The sequence below is a fragment of the Lepidochelys kempii genome, chromosome 28, assembly GCF_965140285.1.
Source record: "Lepidochelys kempii isolate rLepKem1 chromosome 28, rLepKem1.hap1, whole genome shotgun sequence".
Classification (NCBI taxonomy): Eukaryota; Metazoa; Chordata; order Testudines; family Cheloniidae; genus Lepidochelys; species Lepidochelys kempii.
The window spans coordinates 2,837,388-2,862,706 of NC_136407.1; the positions used below are offsets into that span (position 1 = coordinate 2,837,388).

Below are 25,319 nucleotides of genomic sequence, written 5' to 3' on the forward strand. Positions count from 1 at the left end.
TAGAGCAGGGGCAGTCAGTGGTAGAAGCAAGGCCCAGGGGCTCTGCCAGTGACAGGCTGTAGCTGTGGGCGTCCCCCTGCCTGTGCTTGGGCCTCAGTTTCCCCACCTGTTCCAGGTGGATACAGAGTCAAGCTGGGGCTGAGAAATGGGGCTCCCGGGGGTAGTGCAGCTTCCCCTGCTCTCCCAGACCCCTTCCTCCCCACCCAGAGCCCCGGATGGAACCCAGGCGTCCGAGCTCCCCGCCCCCTCACTAGCCCCGCCCCCGCCTTCTGCCCGCCGCTTGCCACGTGCGCCGGGCCCGCACGTGTCCCCCCAGCTGCCGCTGCAGAGAGGCGCCGGCCAATGGGCGGCCGGCGGGGCGGGGCCGGGCGGGGCGCGGGCCAATGGGCCGCGGCGGGGGGCGGGGCCGGGGCACGCGCGGCCCTGCATGCCCGGCCGGGACTCGCCCCTCGAGGGCGGGGCCAGGCGGCCTCACGCGGCCGCCTGCATGCCCGGGGCCCGGCCGGCCAATGGGAGCCGCCGAGCTGCCGGACGGCCAATGGACGGCGAGAGGGGCGGGGCCGGCGGCGGCCAATGGGGGCGAGCGGCGGGGGGCGGGGCTGGGCATGGAGCTGAGCTGCCGGAGGGACAGACGGGGAGCGGCGCCGCGGTGAGTGGTGCCGGGGAGGGGCGATCCGTGGGGGCGGGGGTCCCGTGGGGCCGGGAGGGGCGATCCGTGGGGCCGGGGGTCCCGTGGGGCCGGGAGGGGCGATTCGGGGGGCCGGGAGGGGCGATCCGTGGGGCTGGGGGTCCCGTGGGGCCGGGAGGGGCGATCCGTGGGGGCGGGGGTCCCGTGGGCCGGGGAGGGGCGATCCGTGGGGCCGGGGGTCCCGTGGGGCCGGGAGGGGCGATTCGGGGGTCCCGGGGGTCCCGGGGGGCCGGGAGGGGCGATCCGTGGGGCTGGGGGTCCCGTGGGGCCGGGGAGGGGCGATCCGTGGGGGCGGGGGTCCCGTGGGCCGGGGAGGGGCGATCCGTGGGGCCGGGGGTCCCGTGGGGCCGGGGAGGGGCGATCCGTGGGGCCGGGGGTCCCGTGGGCCCGGGGAGGGGTGATCCGTGGGGCCGGGGGTCCCGTGGGCCGGGGAGGGGTGATCCGTGGGGCCGGGGGTCCCGTGGGCCGGGGAGGGGCGATCCGTGGGGCCGGGGGTCCCGTGGGGCCGGGGAGGGGCGATCCGTGGGGCCGGGGATCCCGGGGGGCCGGGGAGAGGCGATCCGTGGGGCCGGGGATCCCGGGGGGCCGGGGAGGGGCGATCCGTGGGGAGGGGCGATCCGTGGGGCCGCGGATCCCGGGGGGCCGGGGAGGGGCGATCCGTGGGGCCGGGGGTCCCGTGGGGCCGGGAGGGGCGATCCGTGGGGCCGGGGAGGGGCGATCCGTGGGGCCGGGGATCCCGGGGCGCCGGGGAGGGGCGATCCGTGGGGCCGGCGATCTGTGGGGCCGGGGAGGGGCGATCCGTGGGGCCGGGGAGGGGCGATCCGGGGCTCCCGTGGGGCCGGGGAGGGGCGATCCATGGGGCCGGGGCTCCCGTGGGGCTGGGGAGGGGCGATCCGTGGGGCCGGGTAGGGGCTATCCATGGGGCCGGGGGCCCAGTGGGGCCGGGGAGGGGCAATCGGGGGTCCCGTGGGGCCGGGGAGAGGGGTATCGGGGGGACCCGTGGTGCCGGGGAGGGGCGATCCATGGGGCCGGGGACCCGTGGTGCCGGGGAGGGGCGATCCGTGGGGCTGGGGGTCCCGGGGGTCCCGTGGGGTCGGGGAGAGGGGATCCGTGGGGCTGGGGGTCTCGTGGGGTCGGGGAGGGGGATCCGTGGGGCCGGGAGTCCCGTGGGGCCGGGAGTCCTGTAGGACTTAGGGGCTGGTGGGCTGGAGTCCGTGGGGGCTGGCGGTCCCGTAGGGCAGAGAGTCTGGTAAGGTACAGGGACTGGGTGGCTGATTCCATGCGGGCTTGGGGTCCCACTCTGAGATAGCGCGGTGTGGGGGTCCCATAGGGCAGAGAGGCTGGAGATCCCTAGGGTGAGGGGAGTAGAGGGGCTGGGTGAGAGGCTAGGATTTGGGAGTTGGGGGTCCCATAGGGTAGAGAGGCTGGGGAGCATGGGGGTGCAGAGGAGCTATGAGGGGGTCCATAAGGGGAGGAGCTAAGAAGTTTGGGGGATTTCATAGGGCTGAGGGGTGGCTGGAAAGGTCCTTTATTGTGGGGGGGCAGGGGTAGCCTGGAGGGGTGCCCATAGGGGGAGGGGCTGGCATGAGGGGGTCCCATAGTGCAGAGAGGCTGGGATTTCTATTGGGGGCATCCATGGGGAGGGGGAAGGGATTTGGGGCTGTCTGTAGGATGGGGAGGAGCTGGGAAGTCAGGGGCTGGCCTTGGCGTCTCTGTGGGGGGCTCGGGGTTATGTAGGGCAGAGGGGATGGGGAGGTTCTGGGGGGCTGGGTTTATGGGGGTGGGGGTCCCGTAGGGCATCAGCAGGGGGGGTGGAGTTGGGGGTCTATGGGAGAAGGCGCTGTGGGGGGAGCACCTCCCCTCAGCCACCTCCTCATGGACACAGCTTCACACCCCTCTCCTCTGAATGTTCCTGACATGGGGGCAGGCTGGGGGTCACTAGGAGCTGGAGGCTCTGTGTGGGGGGCCGGGGGCATGCTAAGTTGCTAGGAGTTGTGCATGGGAGAGGGGCTGATGAGGGTGCATTGGGAGCTGACGGCATCGTGGGGGAGTTTTGCGGGACTCCCAGACAGGGCTTGTGGGGGTCTGAGCAGCGGAGGGTGGATTCCTCTTGTGGGGTGAGCGGAGCTGTTCAGGGGCCCCTCCCCTGCTTCCGTAGGGGGCGTGACCGTGGTGCTACAATCAGTGCCCCACCCCAGAGCTGGCTGCATCTCAGCTGCCCACACCTGGCTAGCCTCTTGCCGCGCTCTGGGGTGGGAGGGGGGGAATGGAGAGAGCCCCCCTGCGGGTGAGCTGGCTGGCCCCTGTCGCTGGGGCTGACAAGTGCGTGTGGGCCCCTTTCATAATCGCCGCGAGTGGCTTATGTAATCCGGGCCAGCTCGCCTCGGCGACTGAGTCATTGTGTGATCCCCCCCCCTCCCCGGCCAGCCCACAGCCCCGGGAGAGCAGCATGTCGGGGGGCGAGGGCTGTTCGCGTGGCGCGGCCCCAGGAGGCTCCCGGCGCGTTTTCCCCCCACCCTTGCTCTGTGTGTGAACTGCTCTCTTTGTGTGTCTCTCTGTGTGTGTGCGCGTCAAGGATAGTGACGCAGGAGCACACAATGGCAAAGCCCTAGGAGTCCTGGCTCCCACCCCCCCCCCCGCTCTAACCACTAGACCCCACTTCCCTCCCAGAGCTGGGGAGAGAACCCAGGAGTCCTGGCTTGCAGCTTTTTGGGGTTGCTAGGCTCCGTGAAGACCCAGGGGGGCAGGTCTCACAGTCCTTCCTTGCCAGTTACTGGGCCTAATAAATACCCCCTCTCCTTTTGGGAAATCTCCCAGCTTTCTACCGAAAAGAGCCGGGCTGACATTTTCCATCCCGGTCCCTCCTGGGCTCAAAGAAGAGGAGCCCTGTCCGCCAGCCAGGAGACAGCATGCACCCTGCAGGCCTGCCCGGTGCTGGATTCTTCAGTGCCCTTTGACCTTAGAGGGGGGCAGAATAGTACGCACCGGACGGGGGACGGATTGGGGCACAAGATGTGCCACCTAAAAAAGCCAGCTTAGCCGATGATGGGCTGCCGGCGTACGGATTACGGCAGAGAACATCCATGCCCCGGACCGTCAAGAGGATCAAGGGTTCTTCCTGGGAGCCTTACCGCTCCCCAGGCCCGAATTAAACGCCGTCGGTTCCGTTCCTAAAAGAGGCTGGTCTTGTCCGGCTCGGGATGACCCGGAGGAACGTAACCACGTCTCCTCCTCCCGCTCCAGGAGAGAGCCCGATCGTCTGGCACTAGCCCTGGGGCTTTGCACAAAGCCAGCGAAATTCTGCCCCGTGTTTGGGGACGCCGAATCTCCCGCGCGTCCCAGGAAATCGAGGGCTGTTCGCACCGGGCAGGCTAAAAGCACGCTGGCGAGATTTCTGCACATCACGGGTTGTTTTGGAAAGAGCCAGAGTGCCGGGGTTACTGTAAATGTTGCAATCCTTCCCTAGCCCTGGTGTGTGTTAGCCCGCGAAATTGCCATAATAAAAAATACAGTAGGGCAGAGGTTACTGGAGCGGTTGGTATTTGTTGGCACAGAGGGGTGTGTTAGCAGGGCGGGGGCATGGTGCCGTGTTTTCCCACGTGCAGGGCTCCTCCTCCTGCTTGCTGCTCCGCCGCTGGCTGGTCTCCAGTCCCACCTAGCTACGAGTCCCGGTTCGCTCGGCCTGGCGGATTGGGGCTGCTGTCGGTTCGAGGCCCGACGGCAGGGGTGGTGCTGGAGTGGGTTTTGGTGGGGCAGAGAAGGGGTGAGGTCCGGGGCACGTCTACACTGAGGCTTGGAGTATGCTAAGACCAGCTGTATACAACAGATGGGCAATAAACCCACCCAGACATCATCCCCCCCTGCCCCCACCCCGGCCGCTGATTTCAGCGAGATAGCGTGTGTCTGTCTACCCACAGTGGTGGCTCCCTGATTCTGGGAGAGGAGAGGGGGCTGGTGAGTTAGAGCAGGGGGGGCTGGGAGCCAGGACTCCTGGGTTCTCTCCCTGGCTCTGGGAGCAGCCAAGGAATAACTTAGCATGTGAGAGCAGGGGCGGGAGTCGCTGGCTCCCGACCAGCCTGTGGTTAAGCCGAGAGAACACGGTGTTCCCAGCACTCTGCCTTGGTTTATTGCCACATGGCACACGCAGGGTCCGGGGCGGGCAGCTTTTATGCCTGCCCCGCATCCTCCGCCCTCCTGGGTACAGGCCAGTGGCAGGCGCGCGGCTCCGGTGACGCCGCGGCTCCTGGAAAGCCCCCCCGGGGGGCTGGCGCGTTGTGTAAGGAGCTGCCCGGCAGGTACCTGGCTGGGAAATGTTACATAAGGGCCCCTGTGAATGGAGCCGCTGCAGCCCCGAGCGGGTGACCTGGTTATGTCAGGAATCTGGCTCAGGGGGGCTCTGGTTACAGCTGACCGGGTGCAGGAGACGCAGGGTGTGTGGCTCCGCCCCAGGCGGTGGGCCTAGTGGTTAGAAGGTGTGGGGGTTGGGAGCCAGGATGCCTGGGTTCTCTCCCTGGCTCTGGGAGGAGAGTGGGGTCTAGTGGTTAGAGCAGTGGGGGCTGGGAGCCAGGACGCCTGGGTTCTCTCCCCGGCTCTGGGAGGGGGAGCAGTGAACTCTTCAGAGCATTCTTTCCCTTCCGGCTGTGTCATCCCCTCGCCCACCCTGTGTAATTAACCCCTGGCAGGAACACGGCACTTCCCCTGAGTGGGCGAGGTTAGGGGGGCCGCCACTCTCCAGAGCCCTGCATCAAAGGGCCGGTGGGGGTGGCGGGAGAATGGGCCTGCAGATGAGTGAGGTGTCTCCAGGCGGCAGGAAACAATGTAGCCGGCGGGGAGGGGGGCCTCTCCTGACCTGCGGGCGCCTCTCGCTGCGGCTGAGTGGAGGGGAGCGTGGGTGTGAATCCAGCAGGGCTCCGGTTTTCGTGATGAGGACTGAGGTGGGGGACCCGGGCCTCCCATCCGCAGCAAAAAGGGCCCTGTCCGAGTCCTGGGGGTGCCAGGCCTTTGGCCTCAGAGCCGTCTGCAAGGGAAACTGAGGCTGGCTGCACGCCTTTTCCGTGGTGCAGTGGGGAAACAGGCAGGAGATGGTAGCATAGCAAAACGGTCCCATCCCCGTCCCCCCGCCCCAACCGCTGCAGTGCTGGTTTGCAGTGGTGTGTCTCAAGGCCTCGGGGCAGCCAGCCCCTGTCCCGCAGAGCATGCGGTTAGAGAACAGGATGTTTGGCAAGATTGGGGGACAGGGCCCAGGGGCCTCAAACCTGTGCTGCTGGTCTGTGCCTCAGTTTCCCCAATTATAAAATGGGGATGATCACCCTGCCTCCCAGGGGGTTGCCAGGATAAATGCATGAAAGACCGGGAGGCGCTCGTGTACTGTGGGGACCATACAAGCGAGATCTCTCGGCGGCTCCATTTCCGGCCCTGGCGGGGCTTGGGTTTGCAGACCCAACTCTCTGGGCTGTGCCAGGAGCAGAGGGTTTGCTCTGGGGCCCCCGGCTGAGTGCTCCTCTTTCCTCGTATTTGCCGACAACGCAAATATTTATCAGCAGGCTGCTTCGGAGGGGACACCTTATCAGCCAGCGTGGGCCAAAGTCAATATTTTCGCCCCTCCCGGCTGCACACGCCTTTGCCTCCGTGCTCAGGCTGTGTTTCCTCTGTGCCTCTTGTTCGGGGATCTCTTATCTGCTGAAATAAATAATATTTACCAAGGCCATGCTCCTGCCTGCTGCTTGCTACTGAGTGGCTTTCCCATCTTCCCGGTGCGATCTGTCTCTCTTTGGTCCTGGCATTTGGCCTGCAGTCTGCCTATTGACTACCCGAGAGGCGCTCGGAGCTGTACAAACCCTGAACAAATAGTTGGGTCCTGCCCCGCCCCTGTCCCCTTTCTTATTGTGAGCAGCTAAGGCCGGGGATGTGAAAAAAGACTTCACCAGCGTGGTCTTGTGGGCTGGGTCCAACCCCCCCCTTGCATCCGCCTCCCGTGATCTCTGCATCTCAGTTCTCGTCTCTTTGGGGAACATCGGGAAGTGACGGGCCTGGGGCAGCCGGTGACCGTGAGTGAGCCGTTTGAGCGGGCGTCTCTGGAATGGGGTTTTGTTTTTGTAGGGGCCGGGTGATGGATCCAGGGTGGGTTTTTAAGGACCTTGGGTGAAAGGGTTAGAAAGGATCCGGGTGAGATTTTTGTATTGAATTGTGGGTCTTCCCGCCCCGCAGTTTGTGGAAATTGGGGAAATCTCCAGTTGTCCTGGCCCGGGAACCCCCCGAAATCTGCCTCGTTACCAGCCCTGTAGGGCCTTACAGCAAAAATCCTGGCACATCCTACTTGGCTCTGTTTTTCCCCCTGATCTGATTTTTTTTTTTTTTGATGCCCTGCCAGCAGCTGGCACGAGGTTTGTTGATGCTTTCGCTGGCTGATTATGCGAGGAGGCCTGGCTCCCATTGGCCGGCCCGCTCAGCCAATGAGCGCCGCCCCGGAACCTGGGGTGACAGCACCACGGTCCACGTGCGGGTATGTGTAACACGGCGCTGACATCACCCGGCGGCCGGCCAATGCCGAGGCCGCCGGGTGTTACACAACTGGGGACAGCGTCTCTGCCAGAGCGGCCGGGCGCTGGTGGCAATTCGGGGGCGCCCGGCTGTGGAGGATGCACCCTGGAGCCCTGGGCAGGCAGGAGGAACAGGCCGGCCGTGGTGGGGTTTGCAGCACCAAAGTCACCAGAGACTCACCGCTGTCACTGTGAGTGTGAAATTCGCCCGCCCGCCCAGATTTCTATGCATTTGCCCCCTTTGGCGGCTGCGGGCTCTCCCCGGTCCTCACCACCTTCCCTCCCCCTCTGCAGCCCGTCAGATCTAGGGCTGCGGGCTCCTCCCCGGAGCTGACGCACGGGGATTTGTTCTGCCAGCACAAAATGTTCTCTCCGCAAAGGGAGCGGTCGTTCCCACTGTCCCGCTTTCCAAGGCAGGGTGTGCCAGCCCACTGTTTCCCTGCCCTTGGCCTTTGTCACTGGCATACTAATTGGCCCCGGGAAGCTGTGTGTATATAACTTTTTTTTTTTTGTAGGGCGAGGTTTTGCAGTGCAGCCAGGTCAGGGGGTGGGAAGCTGGTGCGGGATAGGTGGGCGCCCGCTTTGGAGAGAGGGGTGGCTGGTTTGTCGGGTGCGCTTTAGCAAATGTGTTAGACAACACAAGGAAAAGGCTGCAAGAGCTGTAACTTGGGGAGGGGGCGGCAATTGAAGCTTGGGACGGGGTCGTGGGTGACTTGATGTGTTTTGGAGTGGCTCTCGAAAGTCGTGTTTAAAATCTAGTCAGCTGTGCAAGCGGGTCTGTGGTTTTTGATTCCTTCTTTCCTGAGCTTGTCAGACAGGCAGGAGCTGAAATTTACTTTCTCTCTGCGGGGAGACACCAGTTGTTTCCCTCCCCCTGACCCCTTAGGGTTTGTATTTAGGCTTTGCCACTGGTTCCACTTAAATCGGGTTTTTAAACCAATTTAGTCCAGCTGGTGCGAACCCCAGGGTGGGGGCTGTTTCGGATTGGGGTTGGCTTATTGTTGGTTTCAAGTAGCTACCCACGATAAGCCCAACGAAAGCCGTAAAAGTGTCCGCGCAGCCCTTTGCACCAGTGTCAATCGGTTTAAAATCTCTCCCCTTAAATTAAATGGATGCAAGGTTCTGGTGTAGACACTCACAGCCCCTTCGCAGCAGTTGTACCTGGGTTGCAGATGCAGCCAGGTCAGGGCTTGCTTGCTTAGGAATGTCTTTCCCTGCTAAATAAGTGTGTTGTGTGTAGCTATTGTGTTTTTCTCCTGCTGTGTGTGTCTGTACCCATTTCTCCATGCGTTTGCAGCTGTTGCCTGTTTCTCTCTGTGTGTGTGTGTGTGTGTGTGTGTGTAATCCTGGCAAGTGATAGGTTTAGTGTTGTCTTTAGAAAAGGTAGATTATTTTCCCCCTCCCCCGGGCCAACTCTGAGCTGTTATTTTCTCTCTTATTATTGATTCAGGGCTATTGAATCAAGGTGTGATTATCATTGTCTTTAAAACATCTTAATTTCACTCACCCACCACGCCGTGTGGACACACTATATTCCAGTTCCAGTCAATTGGGAGCAACCTTAAAGGATATCCGAATCAGAACAGTTCTGGGGTAGTTAAAGCAATACATCTTTGGTGTGTATCTGAGTCCTTAATCTGGAGTAAGAGCGCCCTGGTCTGATTTGAATTCACTCCATTGCTAGTGTAAACGAAATCTGAACAGGGTGTTCTTACTCCAGAATAAGCGGCCACATACAGACTTTCACCCAAGTCATTACAGGTGTGCATCTAAACGGACTGAGCTCCTTCTGTGCCAGTTGGGGTGTAGGCAAGCACTTGGTCAACCGAATCGGTGTAAAGTTTTAGGCCGAAGCTGGGCTCGTAAAGTGAGGCTCCTCAAAGCTGTGGTGGCGCCCCTTAAATATAAAGGCTCCCCTTTCCAAAACGGCTGAGCACCCACACAGCTCATCCCGGTCACGGTGAGGAGTTGAGGTGGTCCACACCTTTGGTTCGGCTCCGTTAACTGTGGGATCAGGTCCCTTGCTTTTCGCATCCAGAAGATCTGGGTGTCCAGCAGTAAAGGTGTCTGTCCATCTGTCTGTCCATCCCCAATGTCTGTCTGTCCAAAGAAGCATTTAAAAAAAAAATCCATTTGTTGGTGTATGTATCTGTCAGGACCCGAGAGCCCAATTTGCAGTTTCTCTGGTAACCGGGGTTGACTTCCCCCATCGCTGCCTCTTGTTGCCAGGGCAACGTGGCCCGCGGTGCTCGGGCCCTGCCTGGTCGCTAAAGCAGAGGAGGCAATGTGAAATGGGCGAGTCTTCGTGGGGCTCTCGGGGGTCCCTGCAGCCGGGCGGCCCTCGCGGCCACGAAATGGGCGGCTCCGGGTCGTTCCACGGCGTCTTTGCCAACTCTCTGTGTACAAACCCTTTGGCTCCGGCCCAGATCGGCTCGGCTCGGCTCCCCCCGTCTCTCGGACGGGGGCTAAATATAGCCAGGTGGCGAGCGAAGAGCTTCCCGGCCGAGCGTCAAGCGCCTCGTGGCCCCAATCAGGCTGAGAGCAAACAGCCGCGCTAAGAATAGGCCGGCTTGGGGCCCTGAAATAGACCCACGGCGGCTCACTGGGCTAAGCGCTCACTGGGCTGCCGTGGGCCCCGTGGGCTCGGGAGAAAGGGGCCGACATCTGGGGTGCGTCCAAACGACACCCAGGGGCTCTGGCCTGGCTGTCGGAAGTGATGCAGGGGAGAGGAGGCGTGGACTATGAGCCAGGACTCCTGGGTTCTCTCCCCAGCTCTGGAAGGGGAGTGGGGTCTAGTGGTTAGAGCAGGGGGGGGTGCTGGGAGCCAGGACTCCTGGGTTCTCTCCCCGGCTCTGGGAGGGGAGTGGGGGCTGGTGGTTAGAGCAGGGAGGACTGGGAGCTAGGACTCCTGCATTTTCTCTCCAGCTCTGGGAGGGGAGTGGGGGCTGGTGGTTAGAGCAGGGGGAACTGGGAGCCAGGACGCCTGGGTTCTCTCCCTGGCTGTGGGAGGGGAGTGGGGGCTGGTGGGTTAGAGCAGTGGGGCTGGGAGGCAGGACTCCTGGGTTCTCTCCCGGGCTCTGGGCAGCGTTTGTCCCTTAGCAGTGTATTTTTGGTGAGTAATAACCCTGCCTATCCGTGTGCCATGGGGTCTGATGGAGAGTTCCTTTCATCCACCACGCCTCGGGTGCAGGGGATGTTTGCCAGGGCTGGCTGGGCTCAGGAAATGGGGGGTGAATTTAGGGTTAAGAGCCAGCAGGGTGGCGGAGGAAGGGTCTGTGTCAAAGTCGATCCATCCCCCAGGAGCCGGTGCGGGGAAGTGCCCCGGGGTGGGGGGGTCCCCCCGCAGCCTCTTGGTGTTGGCTGGATCTATGAGTCGGTGGGGGGCCCGGTGCCTCTAACCACCTGCCCCCCTCTGCTCTCACAGGTACAGCCTACGACTTCTCCGACCAGATCCGTCTCCTGCCCCGACCCCTGCTCCTCCCCGCGGGCCGGGTGATGTCCCCGGGTCCTCCCCGATCATGAGTGCCAGCTGCGAGCCGGGCCAGACGCCCTTCGAGGGGGCAAGTGTGATTGGGGCCAACTCTGGAGCCCCCCGGCGGACCCGGGCCCAGCGAGGGGCCGAGCCCCAGGGCCGGGCCACCGACGACATGGACGCCAACAGCAACGGGTCCAGCGGCAACGAGTCGCACGGCCGGGACTCCCTGCGGAGCGACTGCAGCAGCAGCGGGAACGGCAAGGACTCGGCCCTGCTGGAGACCACCGAGAGCAGCAAGAGGTAGGGCGTGGGGAGGGGTGCGGACCCCGGTGTCCGGGACCACGGAGCGGCGCGGGCCGGTTCGTGGACCCCGGGGGCACGGAGGGGCGTAGGCGGGCTGGCGGACCCCGGCGTCCAGAGGCATGGGCTAGCTGCCGGCACGCCTCGCCACGTTTGTGGACCCTGGCGTCCGGGGGCATGGAGGGGCATGGGCTGGATCGCGGACCCTGGGGGCACGGAGGGGCTCAGGCCGGCTGGTGGACCCCAGCATCCAGGGGCATGGGCTAGCAGCTGGCACGCCTCGCCACGTTTGTGGACCCTGGCGTCCGGGGGCATGGAGGGGCGCGGGCCAGTTCGCGGACCCCAGCATCCGGGGGCATGGGCCGGCTGCCGGCACGCCTCGCCACGTTTGTGGACCCTGGCGTCCGGGGGCATGGAGAGGCGCGGGCTGGTTCGCGGACCCCAGCATCCGGGGGCATGGGCCGGCTGCCGGCACGCCTCGCCACGTTTGTGGACCCTGGCGTCCGGGGGCATGGAGGGGCGCGGGCCAGTTCGCGGACCCCAGCATCCGGGGGCATGGGCCGGCTGCCGGCACGCCTCGCCACGTTTGTGGACCCTGGCGTCCGGGGGCATGGAGGGGCGCGGGCCAGTTCGCGGACCCCAGCATCCGGGGGCATGGGCCGGCTGCCGGCACGCCTCGCCTCGTTTGTGGACCCTGGCGTCCGGGGGCATGGAGGGGTGCGGGCCAGTTCGCGGACCCTGGCGTCCGGGGGCATGGAGAGGCGCGGGCTGGTTCGCGGACCCCAGCATCCGGGGGCATGGGCCGGCTGCCGGCACGCCTCGCCTCGTTTGTGGACCCTGGCGTCCGGGGGCATGGAGGGGCGCGGGCCAGTTCGCGGACCCCAGCATCCGGGGGCATGGGCCGGCTGCCGGCACGCCTCGCCTCGTTTGTGGACCCTGGCGTCCGGGGGCATGGAGAGGCGCGGGCTGGTTCGCGGACCCCAGCATCCGGGGGCATGGGCCGGCTGCCGGCACGCCTCGCCTCGTTTGTGGACCCTGGCGTCCGGGGGCATGGAGGGGCGCGGGCCAGTTCGCGGACCCCAGCATCCGGGGGCATGGGCCGGCTGCCGGCACGCCTCGCCTCGTTTGTGGACCCTGGCGTCCGGGGGCATGGAGGGGCGCGGGCCGGTTCGCGGACCCCCAGCATCCGGGGGCATGGGCCGGCTGCCGGCACGCCTCGCCACGTTTGTGGACCCTGGCGTCCGGGGGCAGAGGCAGGGCTGGTGTGGTGTGACACGCAGGCGTAGGGCGGGAGTGTGGGGGATCCATCCCGGGAAGAGGAGGGAGTGGGGATGGTGGGGTGTCTAGAAGGCAGGTCAGGGTGACCTAGGTGATGGGTGTGGTCTGTGCCCCCCCCAGCCTGGGAATGGGGGGAGGAGCCCCTCTGCCCATTTGTGCCTGGCATTTTGGGGGGGAAGGGGTGCCCATGGGGGCCTGGGTTGCTAGCTCTGATTCCCCCCCCCCGAAAAGAGCGGCGGCCCCTCCGGGTTCTGAACAGCCCCCGTCTCTCTCCCGCCCCCTCGCAGCACCAACTCCCAGAGCCCATCGCCCCCCACCAGCTCCATCGCCTACAGCTTGCTGAGCACCAGCTCCGAGCAGGACAACCCCTCCACCAGCGGGTGCAGGTAGGCGGGAGGTGGGGGCTGGGAGCCAGGACGCCTGGGTTCTCGCCCTGCCTCTGGGAGGGGGGTGGGGGCTGGGAGCCAGGACGCCTGGGTTCTCTCCCGAGCTCTGGGAGGGGGGCGGTGGGTTAGTATGGGGGTGGGGGGCTGGGAGCCGGGACTCCTGGGTTCTCACCCTAGCTTTGGGAGGGGGGCGGTGGGTTAGTATGGGGGTGGGGGGCTGGGAGCCAGGACGCCTGGGTTCTCTCCCGAGCTCTGGGGGGGATTGGGGGGCTGGGAGCCAGGACTCCTGGGTTCTCTCCCGAGCTCTGGGAGGGGGGCGGTGGGTTAGTATGGGGGTGGGGGGCTGGGAGCCGGGACTCCTGGGTTCTCACCCTAGCTTTGGGAGGGGGGCGGTGGGTTAGTATGGGGGTGGGGGGCTGGGAGCCGGGACGCCTGGGTTCTCTCCCGAGCTCTGGGGGGGATTGGGGGGCTGGGAGCCAGGACTCCTGGGTTCTCTCCCGAGCTCTGGGAGGGGGGCGGTGGGTTAGTATGGGGGTGGGGGGCTGGGAGCCGGGACTCCTGGGTTCTCACCCTAGCTTTGGGAGGGGGGCGGTGGGTTAGTATGGGGGTGGGGGCTGGGAGCCGGGACTCCTGGGTTCTCTCCCGAGCTCTGGGGGGGATTGGGGGGCTGGGAGCCAGGACTCCTGGGTTCTCTCCCGAGCTCTGGGAGGGGGGCGGTGGGTTAGTATGGGGGTGGGGGGCTGGGAGCCGGGACTCCTGGGTTCTCACCCTAGCTTTGGGAGGGGGGCGGTGGGTTAGTATGGGGGTGGGGGCTGGGAGCCGGGACTCCTGGGTTCTCTCCCGAGCTCTGGGGGGGATTGGGGGGCTGGGAGCCAGGACTCCTGGGTTCTCTCCCGAGCTCTGGGAGGGGGGCGGTGGGTTAGTATGGGGGTGGGGGGCTGGGAGCCGGGACTCCTGGGTTCTCACCCTAGCTTTGGGAGGGGGGCGGTGGGTTAGTATGGGGGTGGGGGCTGGGAGCCGGGACTCCTGGGTTCTCTCCCGAGCTCTGGGGGGGATTGGGGGGCTGGGAGCCAGGACTCCTGGGTTCTCTCCCGAGCTCTGGGAGGGGGGCGGTGGGTTAGTATGGGGGTGGGGGGCTGGGAGCCGGGACTCCTGGGTTCTCACCCTAGCTTTGGGAGGGGGGCGGTGGGTTAGTATGGGGGTGGGGGCTGGGAGCCGGGACTCCTGGGTTCTCTCCCGAGCTCTGGGGGGGATTGGGGGGCTGGGAGCCAGGACTCCTGGGTTCTCTCCCGAGCTCTGGGAGGGGGGCGGTGGGTTAGTATGGGGGTGGGGGGCTGGGAGCCGGGACTCCTGGGTTCTCACCCTAGCTTTGGGAGGGGGGCGGTGGGTTAGTATGGGGGTGGGGGGCTGGGAGCCGGGACGCCTGGGTTCTCTCCCGAGCTCTGGGGGGGATTGGGGGGCTGGGAGCCAGGACTCCTGGGTTCTCTCCCGAGCTCTGGGAGGGGGGCGGTGGGTTAGTATGGGGGTGGGGGGCTGGGAGCCGGGACTCCTGGGTTCTCTCCCGAGCTCTGGGAGGGGGGCGGTGGGTTAGTATGGGGGTGGGGGGCTGGGAGCCGGGACTCCTGGGTTCTCTTCCTGGGTCAGCCACGGTCCCACAACGTGACCGTGGGCAACTCCTTCCCCCTCCCTGCGGCCGGGTGGTGTGCGGCTACCCCCCAGCGGGGGGGTGTTGGGCACCGCCCTTTGCCCCTCGCGGTGCTGGTGGAGGGGGCTTGGGCCGGTGGCTCACCACCCCCCTATCCCCCCTGCAGCAGCGAGCAGTCCGCGCGGGTGAAGACCCAGAAGGAGCTGATGAAGGCGCTGAAGGAGATGAAGATCCGGCTGCCCTCGGAGAAACGCGGCAAGGGCCAGTCGGGCACCTTGGCCACCCTGCAGTACGCGCTGTCCTGCGTCAAACGGGTCCAAGGTAGGGGGCGCGGCGGGGCGCGGCGGGCCTGGGGGAGCGGGGGGGGCGAGATCCCAAAGGGACCCGCCCGCCCGCGGTGTGGCACAACGGAGGCTGCCGGGCAGGGCCGGCCGAGCCGTGCCCGGCCCGTGGCGGGCAGGAGGTGCCCACGCTCCCAGCGCTGATGGGCTCTCTGCTCCCCCCCCCCGCAGCCAGCCACGACTACTACCAGCAGTGGACCCTCGACGAGAGCCAGCCCTGCCACCTGGATGTGGCCAGTTACACCGTCGCCGAGCTGGAGGGCATGACCTCCGAGTACACCCGCAAGAACCCCGTGAGTGCCCCCCGCGGGGGCCCCGGCTCCCGGGATCCCCCCTCCCCGGCCCTGCAAGCCCCGTCCGTCTCCCCCCCCAGCCCGCGCCCGCTGCCCCGCCCTGCCTCCCAACTGCCCCCTCTCCCCGCAGGACACGTTCGCCGTGGCCGTCTCCTTTGTCACCGGCAAGATCCTGTACATCTCGGACCAGGCGGCCCTCGTCCTGCATTGCAAGAGGGAGGTCTTCAAGGGGGCCACCTTCGCCGAGTTCCTGGCCCCCCAGGACGTCAGCATCTTCTACGCCTCCACCGCCCCCTACCACCTGCCCTCCTGGAGCACCTGCACCTCGGCCAGTGAGTGCCTGGGACCGGGGCGGCGTGGGGGGTGGGATCCGGGGCCAGGGTCTTCTCAGATGCCCATCTGGGGTCCAGTGGTTAAAGCAGGGGGGCTGGGAGCCAGGACTCCTGGATTCTCTCCCGGCTCTGGGAGGGGAGTGGGGTTTAGTGGTTAGAGCAGGGGGCTGGGAGCCAGGACTCCTGGATTCTGTTCTGGAAGGGGCATGAGGTCTAGTGGTTAGAGCAGGGGGGCCAGGACTCCTGGGTTCTCTCCCAGCTCTGGGAGGGGAGTGGGGTCCAGTGGTTAGAGCAGGAGGCTGGGAGCCAGGACTCCTGGGTTCTTTCCCAGCTCTGGGAGGGGAGTGCGGTCTAGTGGTTAGAGCAGGGGGCTGGGAGCCAGAACTCCTGGGTTCTGTTCTGGAAGGGGCATGGGGTCTAGTGGTTAGAGCAGGGGGCTGGGAGCCAGGACTCCTGGGTTCTCTCCCCCAGCTCTGGGAGGGGCACATAAGAGCCTTCCTAGCCCCCGCTCACCCCCTGCCCTTCGGTCTTTGTGCCCAGCTGCTGCCGCCGTGGGCTACACCCAAGAGAAATCAGTCTTCTGCCGGATCAGGTGAGTTTCAGCTGCAGCAGGCTGGGTGTCATCTCGGACGGGGTGAGGGGGTGCAGTGCTGGGGGGGCCCCTGGGTGCTGGGTCGTGCCCGGCGTTCAGATCCCACGCGGCAGACCCCAGCCAGCTCCCCTTCGCCCTCTGCTGCACCGGGCCCCCTGTGGCCTTGTGCCCCACATTCCAGCCTTTCCAGGCTGCGAGACGGGAGCTCCTCAAGTTGGTGAACGGGGAGGAATATCTCAGCCGGCCCCGGATCGGTCTGCTTGGGCCCAGGCTTGCTCCCGCCCCAAGCTCCCCTCTGTTTGGGGAAGCCGAGCTGATCCTGTCTGCGCCCCCTTCCCACTCGCTCCCTTCAGCATGGGCAGTGCCACCGGGAGGGGCAGGGCACCCCGTGCTCACAGCAGCTCCCTGGAAGCTGGGGGATCTGGAGGGAAGGGAACCCCACACCCCGTGTTCCCAGCAGTGCCTAGGGGATCTGGGGCGGGGACCCCATGTTCCCAGCCGCTTCCGGGAGGGTGGGATCTGGGGTGGGGAAGGGGACCCCACATGCCATGTTCCCAGCCGTGCCCGGGAGGAGGGGATCTGGGACTGGGACGGGCGGCCCCCCAGTGCCGGGGGGCTGGGGCAGAGGGGTCCTGCGGTTGTCGTTGCTGGTTGGTCCCGGTCTCCTCTGGCCTCTGGTCTTATTGCAGGCGTTTGTTTCTCAGCGGAGGCCGCGCCCGTGGGCGGGAGCTGTCTTACTCCCCCTTCCGGCTCACCCCCTACCTGGCCAAGGTGCGCCCCTCGGACAGCGCCGAGGGCCAGCCCTGCTGCCTGCTCGTCGCCGAGCTCATCCACTCGGGATACGAAGGTGAGCTGGGGCGGGGGAACAGGGCTTGGGGGGCGGACAGGCCAAGGGAGAGCCCCTCGGCCCCTTCCTGTGACCCCCAGCCTGTGTCCTAACCCCAGCCTGCGTCTCTTCCCCGCCCCAGCTCCCCGGATCCCGACCGATAAGCGGATCTTCACCACCAGGCACACCCCCAGCTGCTTGTTCCAGGACGTGGACGAGAGGTGAGCAAGTTGGCCGAGCCCGGGATGGGCGGGGGAGACCCTTTCTGTGTATCCGGGCTGCCCCCCAGCACCGGATCCAGCACCACCGCGAAGCTTGAAGGGTCCCCTGCGGGCCAGCGCCGCCCCCTAACCGCCTGTCGCTTTGGGTCAACCTTCTCTGTAGCTGGGCTGCGGGTCCTGTCGAGGCTGGGACCTTGGTGGGTGGTGGGGCCCGCCCTGGAACGCCAGCTCACGGTGCCCGTCTGATTTCCCAGGGCTGCCCCCTTGCTGGGTTACCTCCCCCAGGACCTGATTGGCACGCCCGTCCTCTTCTACCTGCACCCGGAGGACAGGCCGCTCATGCTGGCCATCCACAAAAAAAGTGAGTGGGGGGGGACCCTGGGGGTGTCTGAGTGGGAAAGGGGGGATCCCAAGGGTGCCTGGGGGGAAGAACCAAAGGGTGAGCGTCATTTGCAGCTCCCCGTTCGGATGCTGACGCTAATCCATTCTCATGCTTCAGGGCTTCAGCCTGGAGCCTGCCGGGGTCAGGAAGGGAGATTCCTCCCCGCGGGCAACTGGCAAAATCTGTTCTGGGATTTTTTTTTCCACCTTCCTTTGAAATGTCCGAGCTCAGCTCCCAGGTGGGCTGGTGACCTTTGCTGGCACATAAAACCGCTCCCAAGCTGTCTGGGTGATGGGGCTAGCTCACCTGCTTGGGGTCCAACGGATTGCCAGTTTGGGGTCAGGAAGGAATCCCCTGTCCCCGCCCCAGATCAGCCTGGCCTTGGGGGGTTTTCACCAACTGGCATCCTCTGGCCGTGTCTTGCTTAGTGAGTTCCTTGCATTGGAGAGGCCACGGGCAGAAGGGACTGGGAGCCAGGACTCCTGGGTTCTCTCCCCAGTTCTGGGAAGGGAGTGGGGTGTAGTTGTTAGAGCAGGGGGGGCTGGGAGCCAGGACTCCCGGGTGCTCTCCCCAGCTCTGGGAGGGGAGTGGGGTGTGTGTGTCTCAGACACTGATCCCTCTTCCTCCTTTTGCCCCCCCAGTTCTCCAGTACGGCGGGCAGCCCTTCGACCACTCCCCGCTCCGTTTCTGCACCCGCAACGGCGAGTACGTCACCATCGACACCAGCTGGTCCAGCTTCGTCAACCCCTGGAGCCGCAAGGTCTCCTTCGTCATGGGGCGTCACAAAGTGCGCACGTGAGTCCCGGGCCCTGCCTGGCCGGGGGGGAGACCCCCCGCCTCCGAGGATCTCCGGCCGGCTCGCGGTTCCCGGGCCCGCCCCGCCTCCCCCTGACCCTTCTCTCCTCCCGCACCGCGCAGGGGTCCCCTCAATGAAGACGTCTTCACGGCCCCCAAGGCGCTCAAGATGCGGCCGCTGGAGCCTGACGTCCAGGAGCTCTCAGAGCAGATCCGCCGGCTGCTCCTCCAGGTGGGCCGCGCTCCCTCCTTAGCCCCCCCCACCCCGAGATGCCTCCCTCCGGCTGCTAACCCCCCACTCTGCCTCCCTCCCGCCCCCCCGCAGCCTGTGCACAGCAATGGCTCCGTGGGGCTCTGCAGCTTGGCCAGCAACGCGTCCCACGAGCAGTTCCTGAGCGCGGCCTCCTCCAGCGACAGCAACGGCCTCCCCGCCGAGGAGACGCAGGCCCAGCGGCCGGTAAGAGCCCTGGCTCCGGGACGGGAGTGGGGGCTGGCGGTTAGAGCTGGAGGGCTGGGAGCCAGGACTCCTGGGTTCTCTCCCTGGCTCCGGGAGGGGAGTGGGGGCTGCTGGTTAGAGCAGCGGGGGCTGGGAGCCAGGACTCCTGGGTTCTGTCCCCGGCTCCGGGAGGGGAGTGGGGGCTGGTGGTTAGAGCAGCGGGGGCTGGGAGCCAGGATGCCTGGGTTCTCTCCCCGGCTCTGGGAGGGGAGTGGGGGCCAGTGGTGAGAGCGGGGAGGGCTGGGAACCAGGACTCCTGGGTTTTCTCCCTGGCTCTGGGAGGGCAGCGGGCGCTGGGAGCCAGGATGCCTGGGTTCTCTCCCCGGCTCTAGGAGGGGAGTGGGGGCTAGTAGTGAGAGTGGGGGGGAGCATGGGGGAGAGTGGGAGCAGGGCCTCCTTCCCGCTGCCCTGACCCCACCTCCTGTCCGCAGATGACCTTCCAGCAGTTCTGCAAGGACGTGCACATGGTGAAGAACCAGGGCCAGCAGGTGTTCATCGAGTCCCGCGCCAAGCCGCCGGTTGCCAAGCCCCCCCGCGCAGGTGAGAGCCCTGGGGCTCCTGAGGCCGGGGGGAGACGGGTTTGCCATCCTGGGTACCAGCCCCTCTTTGGTCACCCCCAGTCACTTGGGAGACACGTGGGGGGCGGATCGAAGGCCGCTCCAGCTGAACCGGGCTCCCCTCTCGTTGCAGGCCCGGGGACACCCCAGGATGGTGGCGGGCTGGGCAGGGAGGCCCCTTGTGAGGTGCAGCGGGGCCCGGGCCACGTGGTGGCTTCCGAGGAGTCGGGCAGGAAGGAGGCCTCCAGTTACTCCTACCAGCAAATCAACTGCCTGGACGGGATCATCAGGTGAGGAGGGACCGGAGACCCCATCACAGAGCCGGTCCCCGCACTGGGGGGGTCACCCGGCGCCAAGATGCGGCCACCTCTGGGGTGACTGGTTACCCAGGGACCCGGCGCCGAGATGCGGCCACCTCTGGGGAGGGACGGCTGGTTACCCAGGGACCCGGTGCCGAGATGCGGCCACCTCTGGGGCGGGGCGGCTGGTTACCCAGGGACACCTCGCCTGGCGCCGAGATGCAGCCACCTCTGGGGCGGGGCGGCTGGCTATATAAGGATCCCTTGGCCCCGCTAACTCTGGTCCCTGTGGCTTTTTCTTAGGTATCTGGAAAGCTGCAACATCCCCAGCCGGGTGAAGCGGAAATGCGGCTCTTCGTCCTACACCGGTTCCTCCAACTCCGACGACGACAAACAGAGGGCAGGCAGGGAGCCGTCCAGCTCGGCAAAAGGTATCGTCCCCCCTGCCGGGTTGCCCCCTACCCTCCTCAGCCTGCCTGCTGCCCTGTCTCTCCCTCTGGATATTACCCTGTTGCTGCTGACGGGGCTCGATGGAGGGGGGTCCTGGTGCTGGCCGGGGGCAGCTGCTGCTAACGGCCCGAGATCTCCAGCTGGTTTTCCCCCTGCTGGGCCAGAAAAGGGGAAATTCGGCCGGCGCCGCGGACGTCCCTCCCTTCGGCGCCGCGGACGTCCCTCCCTTCGGCGCCGCGGACGTCCCTCCCTTCGGCGCCGCGGACGTCCCTCCCTTCGGCGCCGCGGACGTCCCTCCCTTCGGCGCGTTAAAGCCGGGGCGGGTGGAAAAGTTGGCCGGCTCCCGACACCGAAACGCCCTTGAAATCGAAACGATTTGGGGCCACCGTTCGGCACCGTGGCCCCGTTTTCCCCCGCCCCGAGGAAAATGGCCCCGGAAGGTTTTTTTTCAGTGGTGGTTCGTTTTATTTCTCGCCCTCCCCGGGGCCCGTGGCGCCCCGCCCCTCCGCTCCCCTCATTAACCCCTCGTTGTCTCTTTGAACAGATGCGGCGGAGGAAATGCAGCCGAGCCAGCCCAGGAGGGAGGAGGAGGAACCCGCCGCGGCGGTGGGACCCCCGCTGGCCCCGCTGGCCTTGCCCAGCAAAGCCGAAAGCGTGGTGTCCGTCACCAGTCAGTGTAGCTTCAGCAGTACCATCGTCCACGTGGGAGATAAGAAAGCCCCGGAATCGGGTACGGGAGGGGGCAGCCCCGGAATTGGGCACGGGAGGGGCCCGGACCGGGGCCGCGTCGGCCCCCCGCCCGGCCCCCCGCGCTGGGCGACTCCGGCTGGCTGGATCTGCCCCCCCCCCCGCCCCCCGGCTGCGGCAGAGAGCCGCCCGGATCTCCCCCTGCCGTCAGGGCCCCCCCCATCTCCGCCACGTCTCAGTAGCAGCATAATATTCGGGGGGGGTCATCTCCCCAGCAGCCTCTGCTCCCCTCTCCCCCCCCCCGCATAACCTCTTCCTTCCACGGCTCTCAGGGGCGGGGGTGCTGGGTTTAATTTGCCTTTTTCCCCCTTCCCCCACGCCTGCCGTCAGGACAGCCCTGTGGGTGACTCCTGGGGGGGGCCGGGGCCGGGCTGGCCGCTGGATTCGTGGCCCTCCCCCAGTGGATTTTCTTTCTTCTTTTTTTGCCTCCAGCTGACATCTCTTTTTCCCTCCTTTGTTTCCTTCCTTGATGGCGGCCGAGTCGCTGGCGAAGCCCCCGCTGGGCTGGGGGTGGGGGCTGGGGGTCCCCAAACAAAGCACAGCTGCTTGGCAACGGCCCCTCAGCTGCGGGGAGCCCCCACACAGGGTCCTCCCCTGGGTACTGATGGCATGGTAGGGGGAAGGGCTGGAGCCAGGACTCCTGGGTTCTATCCCTGGCTCTGGCAGGGGAGTGGGGGCTAGTGGTTAGAGGGGGCTGGGAGCCAGGACTCCTGGGTTCTATCCTTGGCTCTGGGAGGGTCCTGGGGGCTGATGGTTAGAGGGGGCTGGGAGCCAGGACTCCTGGGTTCCATCCCCGGCTCTGCCGCTCGCTCGCTGTTGGCCGCTGTTTCTCCCTGTCTGCGGCGGCCCCCCCCAGCTGACCCCTCCCCCCCCCCTTGGTCTCTTCCCCAGACACAGCGATGCTGGAGGAGGGCCCCGGGGCCGCGCCCGCCCCCGACCGGGAGCAGTACCGCTGTGTGGGGCTCACCAAGGAGGTGCTGTCCGTCCACACCCAGCAGGAGGAGCTGGCTTTCCTCACCCGCTTCCAGGAGCTGAGCCAGCTCCATGTCTTCGACTCGCCAGCCGGGCAGGGCGCCGAGCCAGGTGGGCTGTATCCGGGGGCGAGGGGGGGCTCGTGCCCGGCTCCCCGCCCCCTTCGCTAACCCCCCGCCTTGTCTTCTCCCGGCAGGGCACCGCGGCCCACGGCGGGGCGCCGGCCGGCGCAGCAAATCCAAGGCCAAGCGTGTCAAGCAGCACAAGGCGTCGGACAGCACCGGCTCCTCGCCTCCCCCCGGCCCCTGGCCCACCGCGGCCCCCCCCCTGCCCTTCCCCACCGTGGTGCCCGTCTTCCCGCCCAGCCAGCCCCCCACTGAGCCCCCCCCCCACTTCCCTGCCCCTCTGGTGGCCCCCGTGGTGGCCCTGATGCTGCCCAACTACGTTCTGCCCCCGCCGTACTTCCCGGCCCCCTTCGGGGGGGAGCCCTTCGGCCCCCCTGAGGCCTCGCGCTCCACCACGCCTGAGCGGCCCCACTCGCCCCCTTTCGACTCCCGCTGCAGCTCCCCGCTCCAGCTCAACCTGCTGCAGATGGAGGAGGCCCCCAAGGCGGCCGAGCGGCAGGAGGTGCCCGGTGGCCAGCCCGGGCTGGGAAGCGGTGGGGCCGGCGGGCCGCCGGGGGCCGGCGAGCTCGGCCCGCAGAAGGAAACCTGCCTGGTAAGGAGCCGCCCACTGGGAAGGGGACTGGGGTCTAGTGGTTAGAGCGGGGGGGGGGCTGGGAGCCAGGACTCCTGGGGTCTCTCCCCAGCTCTGGGAGGGGAGTGGGGTCTAGTGGTTAGAGCAGGCAGGGCTGGGAGCCAGGACTCCTGGGTTCTCTCCCCGGCTCTGGCACTTACCAGCCCTGTGTTTTGGGGAGGTGCGTGTGCAGCCCCCCAGGTCAGTCCTGATCTCCTCTCTTTCCCCCCCCCCCCCCCCCGCCCCTTGTCCCGGCAGGTGGAAGCTCACGACTCCTCCAACAACGACGCCCTGTCCAGCTCCAGCGACCTGCTGGACCTGTTGCTGCAGGAGGACTCGCGCTCCGGGACCGGCTCGGCCGCCTCGGGCAGCGGCTCCATGGGCTCCGGCTCTGGCTCCGGGGGGGGCAGTACCTCAGCCTGCGGCACCAGTAAGCGATGGGCTGGGAGGGGATGGGCTTGAGGCTTTGGTGGGGGATCCTGGACTCCTGGGTTCTCTCCCCAGCTCCTGGAGGGCAGTGGGTGCTAGTGGTTAGAGCAAGGGCAGTCAGGACTCCTGGGTTCTCCCCGGCTCTGGGTGGCGAGTGTGGGCTGGTGGGTTAAAGCAGGGGGGGTTGGGAGCCAGGACCCCTGGGTTCTCTGCCTGGCTCTGGGAGGAGAGTGGGGGCCAGTGGTTAGAGCAGGGGAGGCCAGGACTCCTGGGTTCTCCCTAGCTCTGGGAGGGGAGTGGGGGCTGGCGGTTAGAGCAGGGCGGGCTGGGAGCCAGGACTCCTGGGTTCTCTCCCCGGCTCTGGGAGGGGAGTGGGGGCTGGTGGGTTAGAGCAGGGGGGCTGGGAGCCAGGACCCCTGCGTTCTCTGTCTGGCTCTGGGAGGAGAGTGGGGTCCAGTGGTTAGAGCAGGGGAGGCCAGGACTCCTGGGTTCTCTCCCTGGCTCTGGGAGGGGAGTGGGGGCTGGTGGGTTAGAGCAGGGGGGGCTGGGAGCCAGGACTCCTGGGTTCTCTCCCTGGCTCTGGTGCTGATTTGCCCTCCTCTCCTGCCTCCCCTCTGTTTCCCCCCTCCCCGGCCCCGTGCAGCCAGCAGTAAGAGCAGCCACACCAGCAAGTACTTCGGCAGCATCGACTCGTCGGAGCCGGAGCGGGCGGGGCAGCCGCCGGGCGTGGGCGGGGGCGTGGGCGGGGCTGGCGAGCAGTTCGTCAAGTATGTGCTGCAGGACCCCCTTTGGCTGCTCATGGCCAACACGGACGAGAAGGTGATGATGACCTACCAGCTGCCTGCCCGGTGAGTGCCAGGGACCCCTGGCCTGAGCCCGCAGCCGGGAGGGCAGGGCGGGGGGCGGGAGAGGATCGAGCAGCTGCCCTGGGGCACCTGCCCCTCCAGGGAGCAAACAAGGGGGTACGGAGATCGGGGGAGGCGGCAGGGATATGCGGGGCAGAGGCCGGGCTGGCCATCGGGGTGAGGGTGAAGTGATTGGGGAGCACGTCTGGGGGACAGCGGTGGGGCTGGAGATCGGGGAGAGGGGTGGAGGTGATGGGGGCGCAGATCTGGGGGGCGGAGGCGGGGCTGGGGATTGGGGGGAGCAGATCTGGGGTCAGAGGCAGGGCTGGGGATTGGGGCGGGGGGGGAGCAGATCTGGGGGGCAGAGGCCAGGCTGGCGATCGGGGCCAGAGTGAAGGGGGGAGCTGGCGGGGGCATGTGGGAGCCTGGCAGGCAGGGGGCAGCGCTGAGAGGGGAGGCAGGGCCGGGTCACCCCCCTTGACGCTGCTCTGTGCCCCGCAGCCCCACGGCCGCCGTGCTCCAGGCCGACCGGGAGAAGCTGCGGGAGATGCAGAAGCACCAGCCGCGCTTCACCGAGGAGCAGAAGAAGGAGCTGGCCGCGGTGCACCCTTGGGTGAAGAAGGGGCTGCTGCCGAAGGCCATCAACGTCACGGTGAGGGGGCCCGGACCCACCCAGCTCCCTGGCCGCCAGGTAGGGGGTGCCCTGGGCGCACTGACCCGCTTCTCCTGCTCTTCCCCCCCCAGGCCTGCCTGGACTGTGGCAGTCACCCAGCCCCCCGCCTGGCCCCCCTCTTCGACACGGAGTCGCACGCCATGGAGCTGAGCGCCACGCTGGAGCCCATGGAGGAGGGCAGCAGCGCCCCCCCCTGCCCGGACACGGCCATGGAGGAGGAGGAGGCCGGGCAGCCAGCCCAGCCTCAGGCGGGCACTGAAAACGCAGGCTGAGCCCCGAGCCCGCCTCGCCCCACGCTCCCAGCCACCGCCGGCTGCCCCTCAGAGCCGGCCACTGCGCGGGATGGACCAGACGTGCTGGCCCGGCCTCGGCCCCGGGACTCAGCCAGGCCCAGCCGAGCCAGGCCCTGCTCCGGCCCCTACCCTGCCCGCGGGCGCCCCCGGGAGGCCGGGACCGGCTCTGCGCAGGGCGGAGTATTTATTTTTGGAAGGTGTGTTTTTGTACGAAAAGGCGGGACAATAAACTACGGCCGCGGCTGTCCCCAGCGGGCGGCAACGTCCCAGCGAGATCCGCGGCCTCCTTTGTGGGCCGTTCCCAGGGAGCGGCGTGTCCCCCGCGCCGCCCGCAGCCCCTGACGCGCCTCCCCAGCCCCATTGCCCACCTGGTTGCAGTCTGTGCTCTAACCACCAGCCCCCACTTCCCTCCCAGAGCTGGGGAGAGAACCCAGGAGTCCTGGCTCTCAGCCCGCCCTGCTCTAATCCACCAGCCCCCACTTCCCTCCCAGAGCCGGGGAGAGAACCCAGGAGTCCTGGCTCTCAGCCCGCCCTGCTCTAATCCACCAGCCCCCACTTCCCTCCCAGAGCCGGGGAGAGAACCCAGGAGTCCTGGCTCTCAGCCCGCCCTGCTCTAATCCACTAGCCCCCACTTCCCTCCCAGAGCCGGGGAGAGAACCCAGGAGTCCTGGCTCTCAGCCCGCCCTGCTCTAATCCACTAGCCCCCACTTCCCTCCCAGAGCCGGGGAGA

At 67.0% G+C, this 25,319-nt stretch overlaps 1 protein-coding gene across 4 annotated transcripts; it reads left to right on the forward strand.

Moving 5' to 3' along the window:
• The first annotated feature begins 601 nt into the window (after nucleotides 1-601).
• On the forward strand, nucleotides 602-24,864 carry PER1 (period circadian regulator 1). Of its 4 annotated transcripts, none has more exons than XM_073326765.1 (23): nucleotides 602-649; nucleotides 10,652-11,002; nucleotides 12,568-12,666; nucleotides 14,478-14,632; nucleotides 14,824-14,945; nucleotides 15,076-15,277; nucleotides 15,818-15,869; nucleotides 16,574-16,716; nucleotides 16,838-16,916; nucleotides 17,171-17,277; nucleotides 17,940-18,093; nucleotides 18,217-18,325; nucleotides 18,419-18,550; nucleotides 19,021-19,129; nucleotides 19,280-19,436; nucleotides 19,749-19,876; nucleotides 20,440-20,625; nucleotides 21,534-21,725; nucleotides 21,811-22,331; nucleotides 22,608-22,779; nucleotides 23,422-23,626; nucleotides 24,125-24,275; nucleotides 24,368-24,864. In XM_073326765.1, exons 1-23 carry the CDS (start codon nucleotides 606-608, stop codon nucleotides 24,566-24,568), a joined length of 3,771 nt encoding a protein of 1,256 aa, XP_073182866.1. In that variant the 5' UTR covers nucleotides 602-605; the 3' UTR covers nucleotides 24,569-24,864. The 4 variants fall into 4 exon arrangements, with proteins under 4 accessions (XP_073182866.1, XP_073182865.1, XP_073182867.1 ...); XM_073326764.2 differs by lacking the exon at nucleotides 602-649 and adding an exon at nucleotides 6,778-7,418; XM_073326768.1 differs by lacking the exon at nucleotides 602-649 and adding an exon at nucleotides 10,263-10,339.
• Nucleotides 24,865-25,319: the final 455 nt, after the last annotated feature.

Bases quoted from the DNA above. Each gene is read 5' to 3' on its own strand.
- PER1 (XM_073326764.2), top strand. From the start codon at position 7,327: ATGCACCCTGGAGCCCTGGGCAGGCAGGAGGAACAGGCCGGCCGTGGT. The intron at 16,917-17,170 runs GTGAGCAAGTTG...CTGATTTCCCAG, and splicing joins TTCCAGGACGTGGACGAGAG to GGCTGCCCCCTTGCTGGGTT. The intron at 19,877-20,439 runs GTATCGTCCCCC...CTCTTTGAACAG, and splicing joins GCCGTCCAGCTCGGCAAAAG to ATGCGGCGGAGGAAATGCAG.